We start from the raw sequence: 13,816 nt of genomic DNA, 5'->3' as shown, positions 1-13,816 counted from the left end.
TCGAGAAGTGTGGCGTTGGGAGTCAGTGCCTGTGACAAGATCTGTTATAGGGTGTGTGGAGTTAGGGTTGTCTCAGTGACATGTCCTTGTCCTCTAGTCCTTAATTAGCTACTGCTTAATTCCCAGAGTGCTGTTTCGCCATGTCCTTTTTTCCCCTGCCCAGTGGGGTGGGTGTGGGGTAGATGGAAACACCTGTCACCATCTGGGGAACTACTGTCCAGGGGACCCAGTTTGGGACCCATAGAGCTAACTTGATGGTGATGATGTGTGTGTGTGGAGAATGGGAAGGGATAACGAGGGTGAAGGTAGGCAAGGGGAGTTCTTAGACCTTCCTTCCTGTTGGAGGGAAGGTGTGCCTGTCAGGGACTTCTTTCTAAGGAACCTGGGTCTACGGCCGTACCGCCCTGAATGCGCCCGATCTCGTCTAAGGAACCTGGGTCAGCACATACCAGCTTCAGGGTAAAACATTTCAGTTCTGCTTGTATTCAAAGAAAAGCAATTTAAAAATCCCTTATCATTTTATTGAAATATGGTTACATCCTAACCTTGCAGTTTGGATTTTTCCCCAAATCCTGGCAGATAGTAATAGGGAAGTTGCCTGCCACTGAATCTTTGGCCAGCTGTCAGTGGTCTGTCCCAGCGACCGGCCCAGCATGGGCAGCGCGCACGGAGTCGGCACACCTTGCAGAGCCGGTTGCTTCTCAGCCATTGGGTATGGATGTGATGCATTACTTAAGCCTGGCTATAGGCGTGGCTCCTTCCAGATGCTGCTGCTGGGGACAGATGTGACTGTGTGAGCTGTGTGCTTATCAGAGGCGTTTGTGACAGACTCCAGTGACTTGAGAGCTCAGAGCTGTGGAGGATGTCACCCAGGGAAGTCGACTGCTGGTTTATAATTGCTGGTGGCTCTCCTAGCATACTTCTCTCTCCCATAGCCTCCTCACTCCCAAATGTAAAAACCTTTACAAAGAAATCCGTGTACTGTTTAGGAGGAAACGTGGTGTGGTGCAGTGATCTCCTGTCCCTCTAAGTGCTCAGTAGGACTTCATGAGAAGAAAACATTCTCAGAATGTCAGGAGGGGACTAAATTGATAAAAATGTAGAAAAAACCAAGCAGAATATTATTTCAATTGTTTTGAGTTGCTTGAGCTTTAATAATGAAATAGTGCTTAGAAAAATAGTGCGGTCTCACATACATGATTTTCAAGAAGAGGCAAAGTGCATCTGTGTTGATAGGAATCAGGACATCGGTTGTGTAAGGGTAGGGATTGACTGGAAGGGAAGGGGTATGAGGGAACTTCGTGGTGATGGAAATGTTCCATACCCCATTAGGATTATGGTTTATATGGGTGTATACATTTGTCAAAACTTTTTAAAATTGTACATGTAAGATTTGTGCAGTTGATGTAAAATTTAACTTCATTTTGGCAAAACCATCCAAGAAAAATGTTTTTATTCACATAATTTTATATTCTGTATAATAATTAAGAAGCAGAGTTTATTATATGTATCCTTATTTTAATTCTTTTCATTCTTTATTTTTTCTTGGTGTTCCAAGATTATTTCTTTATCACTTTTTTCCTGTTTAGAGAATGTCCTTTAACAGTCTCTCTTCAGTTTATTCTTTTGGACTTAGAGAAAAGTTGCAGAAGTCGTACATACGAGATTGTACAAAGAAGGTAAAAATACTGAAAACCACATGAGAAAAATGGCACATCACCCGTGGGAGAAAAATAATTCAGTGATACTCACCCTGCTTCCCCAATATTAACACATTCTATAACCATACACTAGTTATTGAGACAGGAAATCCACACTGGTACACTATTAGAACCTCATCTTTAGCTCTCATTAGAATTTTGCCAGTTTTCCCACTAGTAATCTTTTTCTAAAAACAGATGTAACTCACAAACAATGAAATTCAACTATTTATTGTGTATAATTCAGTCGTTTTTACTAGATTCACAGAATTGTGCAAGCATGACCACCATCTATCTAACTTGAGAATATTTTCATCACCACCAGTAGAAATCACCATGCCCAGTAGCAGTCACTCCCCATTCTCTTCACCCAGCCCCTGGAAACTGCTAGTCTGCTTTCTATATATATGGATTTACTTTAATTTCGGCCATTCATAAAATTGGAATTTTATAATTTATAGGTCCTTTCATTTAGCATGTTTTCACAGATCATCTGTGTTGTAGTGTATATCAATACTTCATTCCTTCTCATTGCCAAATAATGTTCCACTCTGTAGATAATACCATATTTTGTTCATCCATTCGTCACTTGATGGACATTTGGGTTATTTCCACTTTGGGGCTGTGTTATGAATCGTCAAATTAATACTTATTAAGTGGAGCAAATGTTGCTGGAGGGTGAGCTGCAGTTCAACAGTAGAAATTGAAAAAGAGGTTTTGGAAGACACCTTGAGGGGCCCCATGGGGAGGAGGAGGCAGAGTGCAGACAGAGGGAGGCAGGACGTGGGCCAGGTGCCTTTATCAGGGTCTGTGGGTGGAGGGCTCTAGGGTTCCTGGGCTAAAGCTGGACTGGTCAGTTCGAACCAGAAGAGTGGGGCTCAGGTAAGCCCCACGGGTCTCTCATCTAAGAGGCACATATGGGAAGGTGCTGGGAGGTGGGGCGGGGGGCTACTCATCAGGACTGTGGGAGAAGTCCTACCAGGGACTTACATTTGCTTGTGCCTCGGTGGGCTGTTTTCTAGGGCACACGTGTGCTTGAGAGCCTACCATCAGTTTAAGGTCCCGTCAGGCCATTTGTCCAAACGAAATGAATGGTGAGGCAGCAATCCCAGGGTGTAGCTGAGCTACACTCTCAACAGGTTGTTATCGAACAGTCTGCAGCAAATGTTCCTGGACAGGTTTTTGTGTGGTGTAGCCTTGCTGTTAGAGTAGCCTGCTGGTGACAGATTTTCTTATTTTCTTTCATCTGAGGACGTCTGGCATTCCTCTTTATTTTTGAAGGACATTTTCACTGGGTATAGGATTCTGGGTTGATGATTCTTTTCTTTCAACATGTGGAAAGTGGTGTGTCACTTTGTTCTGGCCTCTATGGTTTCTGGCGAGAGATCCAGTATCATTGGAGTGTTTTTCCTCCCATAGGCAATGTGTCATTTCTCTCTTGCAGCTTTCAAGATTTATTTTCTTTGTTTTTAGCTTTCAGAAGTTTGGCTATGATGTGTCTTGGCATAGATTTCTTGAGGTCTATCCCAATTTGAGTTTGCTCAGCTTTTTGGATCTGTAGGTTTGAGTTCTGCCAAATAGGATAAAATCTCAGCCATTGTTTCTTAGAGTATTTTCCAGCCCTGCAGTGATATAAATGTTAAATCTTCTTTACAGTCCCACTGGACCCAGGGGCTTTGTTTATTTTTTCTCAGTCTTTTTTCTCTCTGTTATTCAGATTGGGTAATTTCTATTATCCTATCCTCCAGTTCACTGATCTTTCCTCTGTCCCTTCCATTATTCTCTATCAAGTCTTTAATTTCAGTTACTGTATTTTTCAGTTCTAATGTTTCCCTTTGTTCTTCTTTATATCTTCGATTTCTTTGATGAGACTTTTTTTTTTCTCATTTGCTTCTAGTAGGTTGCGGTTGCTCATTGAATAACTTTTATATTGGCTGCTTAAAAACTCTCATCAGATAATCTTCATATCTACATTGTTTTTGTGTTTCAGTCGGGTGAATGCCTTTTCTCACTCTGGTTGATTCACTCATCTCCCAGCCCATAATTGAGCCATCTATAAGAATGCTCTCTGTCTCAAGTAGTGTTTTCCATGATTGTTTTAAAAGATTAATTGAGTAGTTATAACTCAGAATTTGCTAATCTGTGGCCTGAACAGACCTAATTTCTGTGTTATTTTCCTTCCTATGTAGTTTTGGTACATAAGCTGATTTCCTTTCTTGTAGTCTGTATTCCCTTCCAGTACGGTTACCAAGCTGATTCTCTTCTTCCGCGTGTGTTGGCTGCCCTGATTCTGTCTGTGTAGCCCATGTCGTCTTCTCTCTCGGTGTACTTCCTTGTTTAGGTGGAGCATGTCCTGTCAGGTCGCCAGAGAATAGGTGTGTGGGAGGCAAAACTTTTGAGATACTATGTGTGTGGATTGTCTTTATTTTACCCACACCTATAATAGTCATAGTTTGGTTTGGTATGGAATCCCAGGTTAGAATTATTTTTTATTTCTGAATTTTGAAGACATTATTACTTTATCTTCTAATGTCCAATGTTGAGCAGTTTTGATTCCAAATTCTTTTTATGTGATCTGTTTTTCCCTCTAAAAGCTTACAGAATCTTCTCTTTGTTTCATTTTTTGAACTGAAATTTTATGCTGATATGCCTGGTGTATTACATGTATATTTAATTAATTTTGGTGGAAACTAAAAGGGCCCCTTTCAGTTTGGAAACTTATGTCCTCTAGTTCTTGTAATCTTTTTTCAATTATTTTGAATTATTGAATCATTACCAAGTGATTTCCTTTCTCTGTTGACTCAGTTTTCTCTTTTTGGATTATCTGTTATTTGGATGTTGAGCCTCCTATTCTAGTCCTCTTTTTCTTCTATTCTCCATCTCTGTTTTTTTAGCCCCACTTTTGAGAGATCTCCTCAACTTTATTTTCCATCCTTCCTAGTGAGGTCTTCATCTCTACTATCATGCATTTAATTTCTAACTGCCTTTTTTTGGAATTAAAAAATATAACATCTCATTCTTACTTAATGGATGATATAACTTCTTTTATCTCCTTGAGGAAGGTATTAATAATATTTTTTTAAAAATTTTCTTCTCATTGCATACTCTTTGCTTTTCCCTCCTTTTGTTTCTTTTGAAAATGATAACCATCTTTTTCTCAGAGGTCTGGTGATGTGCATTGTCTTCTCATGTTTAAGGGTGAGATTTATAGTACAACACCCATTCATGATAAAAACCCTCAACAAAGTAGGTCTAGAAGGGAACATACCTCAACATAATAAAGGCCATATATGAAAAACCCACAGCAAACATCATATTCAGTGGGGAAAAACTGAGAGCTTTTCCCCTAAGGGCAAGGTCAAGACAAGGATGTCTGTTCTCATCACTTTTATTCAACATAGGTACTGGAAAGTCCTAGCCACAGAAATCAGACAACAAAAATAAATAAAAGTCATGAAAATTGGTAAGGAAGAAGTAAAATTTCACTATTTGCAGATGACATGATACTCTGTATAGAAAACCCAGAAGACTCTACCAAAAAACTACTAGAACTGATAAATGAATTCAGTAAAGTCACAGGATACAAAGATCACCAAAGAGAAATATGTTGCATTTCTATACACTAATAATGAAGCAGCAGACAGTGTAATTAAGAAAACAATCCTATTTACAATTGTACCAAAAATAATAAAATACCTAGGAGTAAACTTAACCAAAAAGGTAAAAGATCCATACTCTGAAAACTATAAAACACTGATGAAAGAAATTGAAGAGGACACAAAGAAATGGAAAGACATTCCATGCTCATGGATCAGAAGAACAGATACTGTTAAAATGCCTATATACCCAAAGCAGTCTACAGATTTAATGCAATCCCTATCAAAATACCAATAGCATTTTTCACAGAACTAGAATGAACAATCCTAAAATTTGTATAGAACTGTGAAAGACCCTGAATAGCCAAAGCAATCCTGAAAAAGAAAAGCAAAACTGGAAGCATCACAATTTCAGACTTCAAGTTTATATTACAGAGATGTAGTAATCAAAATAGTATGGTACTGGCACAAAAACAGATAGACCATGGAACAGAATAGAAAGCCCAGAAATAAATTCACAATTATATGGTCAATTATTCTTCAACAGAGGAGGAAAGAATAAGCAATGGGAAAAAGACAGTCTCTTCAAAAAATGGTGTTGGGAAAAGTGAACAGCTACATGCAAAAGAATGAAGCTAGACCACTTTCTTTTACCGTATACAAAAATAAATTCAAAATATATTAAAGAACTGAATGTGAGACCCGAAAACATAGAAATCCTAGAGGAGAGAACATGCAGTACTTTCTCTGACATCAACCATGGCAACATTTTCCTGGATATACCTCCTGAAGCAAGGGAAATAAAAGCAAAAATAAACTATTGGGACTTCATCAAGATAAAAAACTTCTGCACAGCTGAGGAAATAATAAAACTAAAAGACAACCTACAGAATGGGAGAAGACATTTGCAAATGACATATCCAATGAAGGGTTAGTATCCAAAATATATAAAAAAATGATACAGCTCAACACCCAAAACCCAAATAATCCAATTAAAAAAATGACCGGAAGACATGAACAGACCATTCTCCAAAGAAGACATTCAAAAGATGCTTAACATCACTCATCGTGAGGGAAATGCAAATCCAAACCACAATGAGATACCCCCTCACACCAGTCTGGATAGCTAGAATCAATAGCACAAGAAACAACAGGTGTTGGCAAGGATTCAGGGAAAGGGGAACCCTCGTGCACTGCTGGTGGGAATGCAAACTGGTGCAGCCACTCTGGAAGACAGTAGGGAGGTTCCTCAAAAGGTTAAAAATAGAACTTCTGGGGCGCCTGGGTGGCACAGCGGTTAAGCGTCTGCCTTCGGCTCAGGGCGTGATCCCGGTGTTATGGGATCGAGCCCCACATCAGGCTCCTCCACTATGAGCCTGCTTCTTCCTCTCCCACTCCCCCTGCTTGTGTTCTCTCTCTCACTGGCTGTCTCTATGTCGAATAAATAAATAAAATCTTTAAAAAAAAATAGAACTAACCAATGATCCAGTAATGGCAGTACTAGATATTTACCCCCAAAATACAAAAACACGAAATCAAAGGGATAGAGACACCCCTGTGTTTATTGCAGCATTATCTACAATAGCCAAACTGTGGGAGCAGCCCAAGTGTCCATTGACTGATGAACGGATAAAGGTGTGGTATATACACAATGGAATATTACTCAGCCACCAAAAAGAATGAAATCTTACCATTTGCAGTGACGTGGATGGAGCTACAGAGTATAATGCTAAGCGAAAGAAGTCAGAGAAAGACAAATGCCATATGATTTCACTCATGTGGAATTTAAGAAATAGAAATGAGACACATGAGCAAAGGATAAAAAAGAGGCAAACCAAGAAACAGACTCTTCACCGAACAAACTGATGGTCACCAGAGGGGAGGTGGGGGGGGATGGGTGAGACAGGTGATGGGGATTAAAGGGTACACATATTGTGATGAACACTGAGTAATGTATAGAAGTGTTGGATCACTATATCGTACACCTGAAACTAACATAACACTGGATGTTACCTATATTAGAAAAAACAATGGAGGGATTTATGCTGACTGGCAGTCCTAGCATGTGGGTGAGGCTCGGGAACTTGACTGTAGCGAGAGCTGGCTCAGCCGTTCACTGGGGACCCACAGTCAGCACCGTTAGGTGTTTTCTCTTGGGTCATTTAGATTGGCTGGAGTGAGCTCATCTAGTCTGTGTATAGGGCAGAGGTCTACAAACTCTGGAAACACAGCAGGGAAGAGGGAGTGTCTTAGAATTTATGGGTATGTTTTCATATAATTCATGTGTTTTCCAGAGAGAGCCTCCATCTTCAATTGTGCCTAATGTCCCTGCTCCAGAGATTCTTTAGAAAATAACCAGTCCTTGGGGGAAAGAGCAATTGCTCAGGGGCAGGGAATAAGGAAGAGGGTGCAGAGATGTAATTGTTTCCTTTTTTAAGGGTCAGGCTTATTGAGTTATAATTTTACATAGAGTGAAATCCACTTACTAGTACAGAGTTCTCTGAGTTGTGACATATGCATATACCATGTAACCACCGCCATAATCAAGACACAGGATGGTTTCATCACCACAGAATATTCTCTGTGCCACTTTGTGATCGTACCCTCCTCTGCCCCAGGCCCTGGCAACCACATATCTCTTTTCTTGCGGTTTTGACATTTCCAGAACAGCATATATAAACAGGATGATAATGTGTGTAGATTTTAAAGTCCAGCTTGTTTCTCAGGATAATGCTTTTGAGATTCATCATGTTTTTGTGTGTATCAGTTGTTAATTTCTTACGTTTTTACTCTATGGAGATACCGTGTCTCTTTATATCTGTTCATCAGTTGAAAAATGCTTGGGTTATTTCCAGATTTTGGCAACTATGAGCAAAGATACTGTCAATAAAATACTTGAAAATACATTTAACCAGAGAAAATACATAAATGGGAAGTAAGCACGTGAAAAGATGTCTTTTCCAACATTTTGACAATTTTTATTGGGTTGTATTATTATTATTATTGAGTATTTTTGAGTTTATATTCAAGTTTTTTTTTTTTAATAAATCAGATACATGTTTTACAAGTATTTTCTTCTGGCCTACTGGTTCATCTTTTCATTTCCTAACTATATCTTTTGAAGAGCAGATGTTTTTAATTTTGCTAGAGCTTATTCATTTTTTTCTTGTATGGATTGTGCTTTTGGTTTTATATCTAAGAAATCCTTGCCAAATTCAAGGTTACAAACATTTTCTCTTGTTTTCTTCTAGAAGTTCTTGGTGTTTTAGGTTTTGCATCTAAGTCTGTTATTAATTTTCATGTAAGTTTATATGTGAGGCAAGGTATGGATTCAAGTTCTCTGTTTTTATATATGCGTGTTCAATTTCTCCAGCACTAATTATTGAAAAGGCTATTATTTTTTAAATTAAATTTTTTATGGTGCAAAAAGGTGCTTTTATTGTCACGGGGACAGGACCATGGCCTAAAAGAGTTGCACTGGGAATGGTGAGGAGCAACTGATTATATACTTTTAAGTTTGTGGAGGGAGGGGCAGGGGTATAGATAACGTAAGTTTCTTAGGAATTTCTTTCCATTTGCTGAAAGTAGGGTGTACTGGACCTTGAAGGTCTGGCTATTTGTCAAGATAAGGTTGTATTTAGTCTTTGATGAAATATCAGCATTACGGGAGCCATGAGTTACTTGAGGAATCTTTTTTTTTTTTTTTTAAGATTTATTTATTTTAGAGAGGGAGAGTGAGAGCATGTTAGGGGAGGGGCAGAGGGAGGGAATCTTCAAGCAGACTCCCTTCTGAGTGTGGAACCTGATGCAGGGCTCTGTCTCACCACCTGTGAGATCATGACCTGAGCTGAGACTGAGAGTCGGACACTTAACTGACTGAGCCACCCAGGTGCCCTGAGGAATCTTTTCAATTAATTAATTAATTTTATTTATTTATTTTTTGAAAAGATTTTATTTATTTATTTGAGAGAGGCACAGCCAGCAAGAGAGGGAACACAAGCAGGGGGAGTGGGAGAGAAAGAAGCAGGCTCCCAGCGGAGGAGCCTGATGCGGGGCTCGATCCCAGGACCCTGGGATCACGCTCTGAGCCGAAGGCAGACGCTTAACGACTGCGCCACCCAGGCACCCCTGAGGAATGTTTTTTAAAAAAAATTAATCTATTTAAGTAATGTCTATGCCCAACATGGGCCTTGAACTCACAACCCTGAGATCAAGATTCCCACTCTCCACCGACAGAGCCAACCAGGCAACCTGAAAAGACTATTATTTTTTCAATTAAAATGCATTTCTAAAAAATATATATATAAATGCATTTATGTGTTTGTGGAGATTTTACAGAACTGTGGTCTGTTCCAGGGTGCTCTAACCCTGTTTCATTTATCTCCATGATTGTCCCTTCACCAGTATCACACTGTCTCGATAACTGTAAGTCTTGAAATCAAGTACTCTGAGTCTTTCACTGTTTTTCTAAATTGTTTTGGCTGTCCTAGTTCCTTCACTTTTTCAAATAAATTTGAGGATTAGTTTGTTGATTTCTACAAACAAGCTTACTAGGCCTTTGGTTGGGATTGCCCTGAGTATCTAGATCACTGGGAAGATTGACATCCTAACAATATTGGGTCTTCTGATCCACTAGCGTGCTATGTCTCTCAATTTCCTTAGGTTGTCTCTCATTTCTTGCATCAGTGTTTTATGGTTTTTAGCACGCAAATCTCGCACATATTTTATAAGATCTACACCTAAATGTTTTATGTTTTTGGTGCTATTGTAAATGATAGTCTTTAAAAAAAATTCCGTTTCCAATGTATTGTTACTGATACGTGGCTACAATTGACCATTGTATGCTGACCTTGCTGAGCTCGGTTTGTGTTGTTCAGGGGTTCTGTGTTTTTACTGATTTTCTTTCCTTCCTTTTTAAAATCAGTGATGGAAATAACATTGACGTTTTCACCCCTGATTGTGAATCGACTTGCCCGTAGAGCTCTATCCTGTTTTGGTCTGTGTCTTGTGAGGCTTTGTTGGTCGGTACATACGTAGTTGAGACTGTCATGTCTTCTTGGTGTGTTGGCCTCTCCGTAATTAGACAGTGTTACTCCGTTGTCCTGGTAACATTTCTTGTTCTGAAGTCTACTTTGGTAAAAAAACGGGCTCTGTGGCCCTCTTTTAAGTAGTGTTTGTTTGGCATATTTTAAATATTTGTTTTTACTTTTACCCATTGTCTTTATATCTATCTTGGGGGTCTTGTGGACGACGGTGTGTAGTGCAGTCCTGCTGTTTTACGCGCTCTCTGTCTTCTGCTCAGCGTGTTGGCACTGTTTTCATTTAATGTATATAGAAGGAAGTCTCTCGTTTCTGTTTCCTTTTTTTTTGTTTGCTATTGGATTATTGTAACATTCTATTTTGTCGGTACTGTTGGCTTATCATTTACACTTCAAAACCTTTTTTTATGATTTGCCCTAGGGTTTACACTACAGTCTTTAAATCTTTAAGTAGTACTGCCCCTCTTTAGATGGACTGTAAGAGCCCTGCCTCAGTGCTTTCCCATCTATGAATCCTGTTCAGTTCAGATTCCCTTTCTAGTTACTCCTGTAGCGGGGTCATCTCCGGGTCTGGCTCTGTGGGTTACTTTATCACTCCACTGTGGGCCTTTGGTTTCCCCTGCTTTGTCATCGTAATTTCTGATTGAATGGTGGACATCGCGTGCAGGGCAATAGAGCAAACGTTTTCTGTAATGGGCTGGATAGTAGATATCTTTAGGGCCATATATGGTTTCTGCTGCATAGTCTTCTTCTCCCCGTCTCTCTCTTTTTAAAAATATCGCTTTAAAATGTAAAGATCACAGGCTCACAGCCTGCACAGAAATGGTTCAGGGGCTGCATTTGGTCTCTGGGCCGTAGTGTGCCAGCCTCTGCAGCAGAGAATGAGGTGACTGGTGTTCACTCACAGACGTGGCCACGCATCTTATCTTACTGGGCCGTCAGCGTGGGGTGAGATGGGTGTGGGTTCTGTTGTTGCCGTGCCCGCCTTCTGCGTACCACAGGCTTCCGATTCCTCTCTTTTCCTTGTGCTGCGTGAGGGTGAGGGCTGAGCTGCCCGAGTGTCTTCCTCAGCTCCCTGTTCCACCCTTAGCTGTTGGCCTTCCCTTTGCATCTGTGTTCAGAGGGTCTCCTTCCTTCCTTTTGCTCCTTTCCCAGCTGTAGACTGATCTTACTGGCCTCTGGGTGTTTGCTGGGCTGATGCTGGAGGACAAGGGGAGTTCTTTGGTGTTTTGTTTCAGCTCCTGTCCATCTTTGTCTGGGTGCTGGGGCCTTCCCAGTGATCCTGTCCTCCTCCCTGTGGCAGCCACACTCTGCACCAGGTCTTTGGCAGGCCTGCACTGGGACAAGTTACCCTCTCCTCCCCCAGAGTAGGAGGACTCTAATGGCCCAGGCCCAGGATGTCCTGCCGTCTCTGGTGGGTAGAGCACAGCAGTCTTCTCTGTGCCTCAGGGGCCCTGGGTCAACAGCAAAAGCCTCTGGGCACCCTTAGTGTGTGGCAGTTCTCACTAAGGACTTACTGAGTCTGCTCTCGCAATCCACTTCTTAAAACGTTTAAGTGCAGAGCTAAGAAAGAGATACTGATTTTGAGCCTGGCTCCAATTAATGACATTCAATCAAGAAGTGGGTTGATGGCATACTAAAGTTTCCCAGTAGGGAGGAGTAAGTAGTAAGGAGAGTTGGACCCGTCGTGGTTAAGAGTGCAGCTCTGTGTTGGGCTGTCTGCGCCTAGCTGTGTTGGGCTGTCTGCGCCTAGCTGTGTTGGAGGGTGCCAGTGCATGTAGGTACCAGGTTCTGTAGCTAGAGAGGACTCCTCAGGAACATGGGAACATGGTGCATACTGCAGCCTGTGACTTTGGGGGACCCGGGGACCCCCGAAGAGCTGCCGTACCTGTATGTGGCCTCTGAGGGATTGATGCACCCTGAGTACAAATGGAGTAATATCTCTTAAAACCATCTTATGTGGACAGAGTTGGAGCAAACGACATGAAAGGCCCTCATAGTTTTAGTTCAACATCTTAAAATTACCTGATTGTGAGTAATGTTTGAAAACGGATGTCACTAAATCAATGGTCATTGAGTTTTGTTGTGTTGCTCTTATGAGCTAAGCTTTTACCTCAAGAAGTGACACTGTTTCTCAGTCAGCTGGTAGTTACTAAACCATCAGACCTGTCATTCAGAAAGGCCAAGAGCTATTGAGGGATAGACTTCGCCTCCATTCCTGTAGAGTCATTCTAACCAGAAGTGTCCCCTCTCTCCCCCAGACCCAGACGCAGAAGTGTGTCTTCATGCACTGCGACTCATCCAGTCTGTGGTCCTGGAGCCAGAAGTCTTCTCCAAGTCGGCCTCCGAGTTCCGGAGCTCCCTGCCCCTGCAGCGCATCCTGGCCATGGCCAAGAGCCGCAACCCCCACCTGCAGACTGTGGCCCAGGAGCTCCTGGAGGACCTCCGCGCTCTGGAGCGTGATGCATAGGGGCGCTCGGTGTGTCCCTCCCCCTCCCCCGGGGCCCCCACTTTGTTCCGAAACCATCACCTTGTGCCATGTGTTATAGATGGTAGAATGTGAGTGACTCGAGAGGGACGTGAATGCCTATGTATCCACACAGCTTCCTCCTGGAAGCGACAGTACCTGTGGGTGGCTGGCTAACCTGGCCAAGGGGCAGCCTGAGGAAGAGTCCATCCTTCTGGAAAGGCCCATGTCCTGTCCCTGGAAGAGGGCCTGCTTAGGAGACTTTCCGAGACCTGTGGGTCCCCCGCACAAAGGGGAGGAAATAACCACCTGCCCCACTGGTCAGCATTTTCCTGAGATACATGTTTTGAAAAACAGTTCATTCTCTCTCTAGTAATTATAATTAATACCCTAAAATGCAAGTTTACCTTTAAGCCTTTTGGTGAACCTGCTATTTCAGGTGACGTTGGACAGTTTAGTTCTATTTTTTTGTGCCTGTTTTATTTTTGAATAAAGAAAACCAGAAGAGTCATTGATGTGCACAAGTACTGTTTTCTGAAATACTATAAACTCAATATTAGGAAGTCGTATATTATAATGCAGATACTTGGTCGGTAGAAAAAACCCTCCTTACGTATCATTCTGGGCATTTGGCTGTACACTCAGAGTCCCACTTTTCATATAAGAAATATCACGGAAAGGGCCCCCTAGACGAGAGCCCGTGCGTTTGGTTGAAGTTCTTCAAATGACGTCTGCCGGCGTGTCCCAGGGTCCCCTCAGCATGTAGGTCCTTCTCAGCTGCGCCTGGGCCGCTGGCAGAGCGCACGGAAAACACACTTCATTCCTCACAGACCCCGCGCATGTGAGCGTGGAGGCTCCATCCCAGTCTCCCCGTAAAGCCGCATCAGGGAGCACCTTCGCTCCTTTCTTGTGCTGCCTCCCTCACATGACGCCGCAGGCCCTCTGGGCATGCTCTCGGGGCGAAGGAAGGCGTCGGCCTCCCCTGACGGTGGCAGCCTCGCCTACGTTTATAAG

General features: G+C 42.0%; 1 protein-coding gene across 1 annotated transcript in view; it reads left to right on the top strand.

Annotated features, from left to right (window-relative positions):
• Nucleotides 1-13,300, top strand: part of HSF2BP (heat shock transcription factor 2 binding protein) — a 97,920-nt gene extending 84,620 nt beyond the window's left edge. Inside the window, exon 9 of the mRNA XM_087861836.1 lies at nt 12,597-13,300. Coding sequence (XP_087717962.1) covers nt 12,597-12,805 — 209 coding nt within the window. The 3' untranslated portion in view covers nt 12,806-13,300. The remainder of the gene's footprint in view (nt 1-12,596) is intronic.
• The last annotated feature ends 516 nt before the right edge of the window (nt 13,301-13,816 follow it).

Source organism: Ursus americanus, chromosome 4, assembly GCF_024610735.1.
Source record: "Ursus americanus isolate L20-20 chromosome 4, mUrsAme1.1.p, whole genome shotgun sequence".
Classification (NCBI taxonomy): Eukaryota; Metazoa; Chordata; class Mammalia; order Carnivora; family Ursidae; genus Ursus; species Ursus americanus.
Note: the sequence above shows the minus strand (reverse complement) of the source record. Positions and strands in the feature narration are given on the sequence as shown.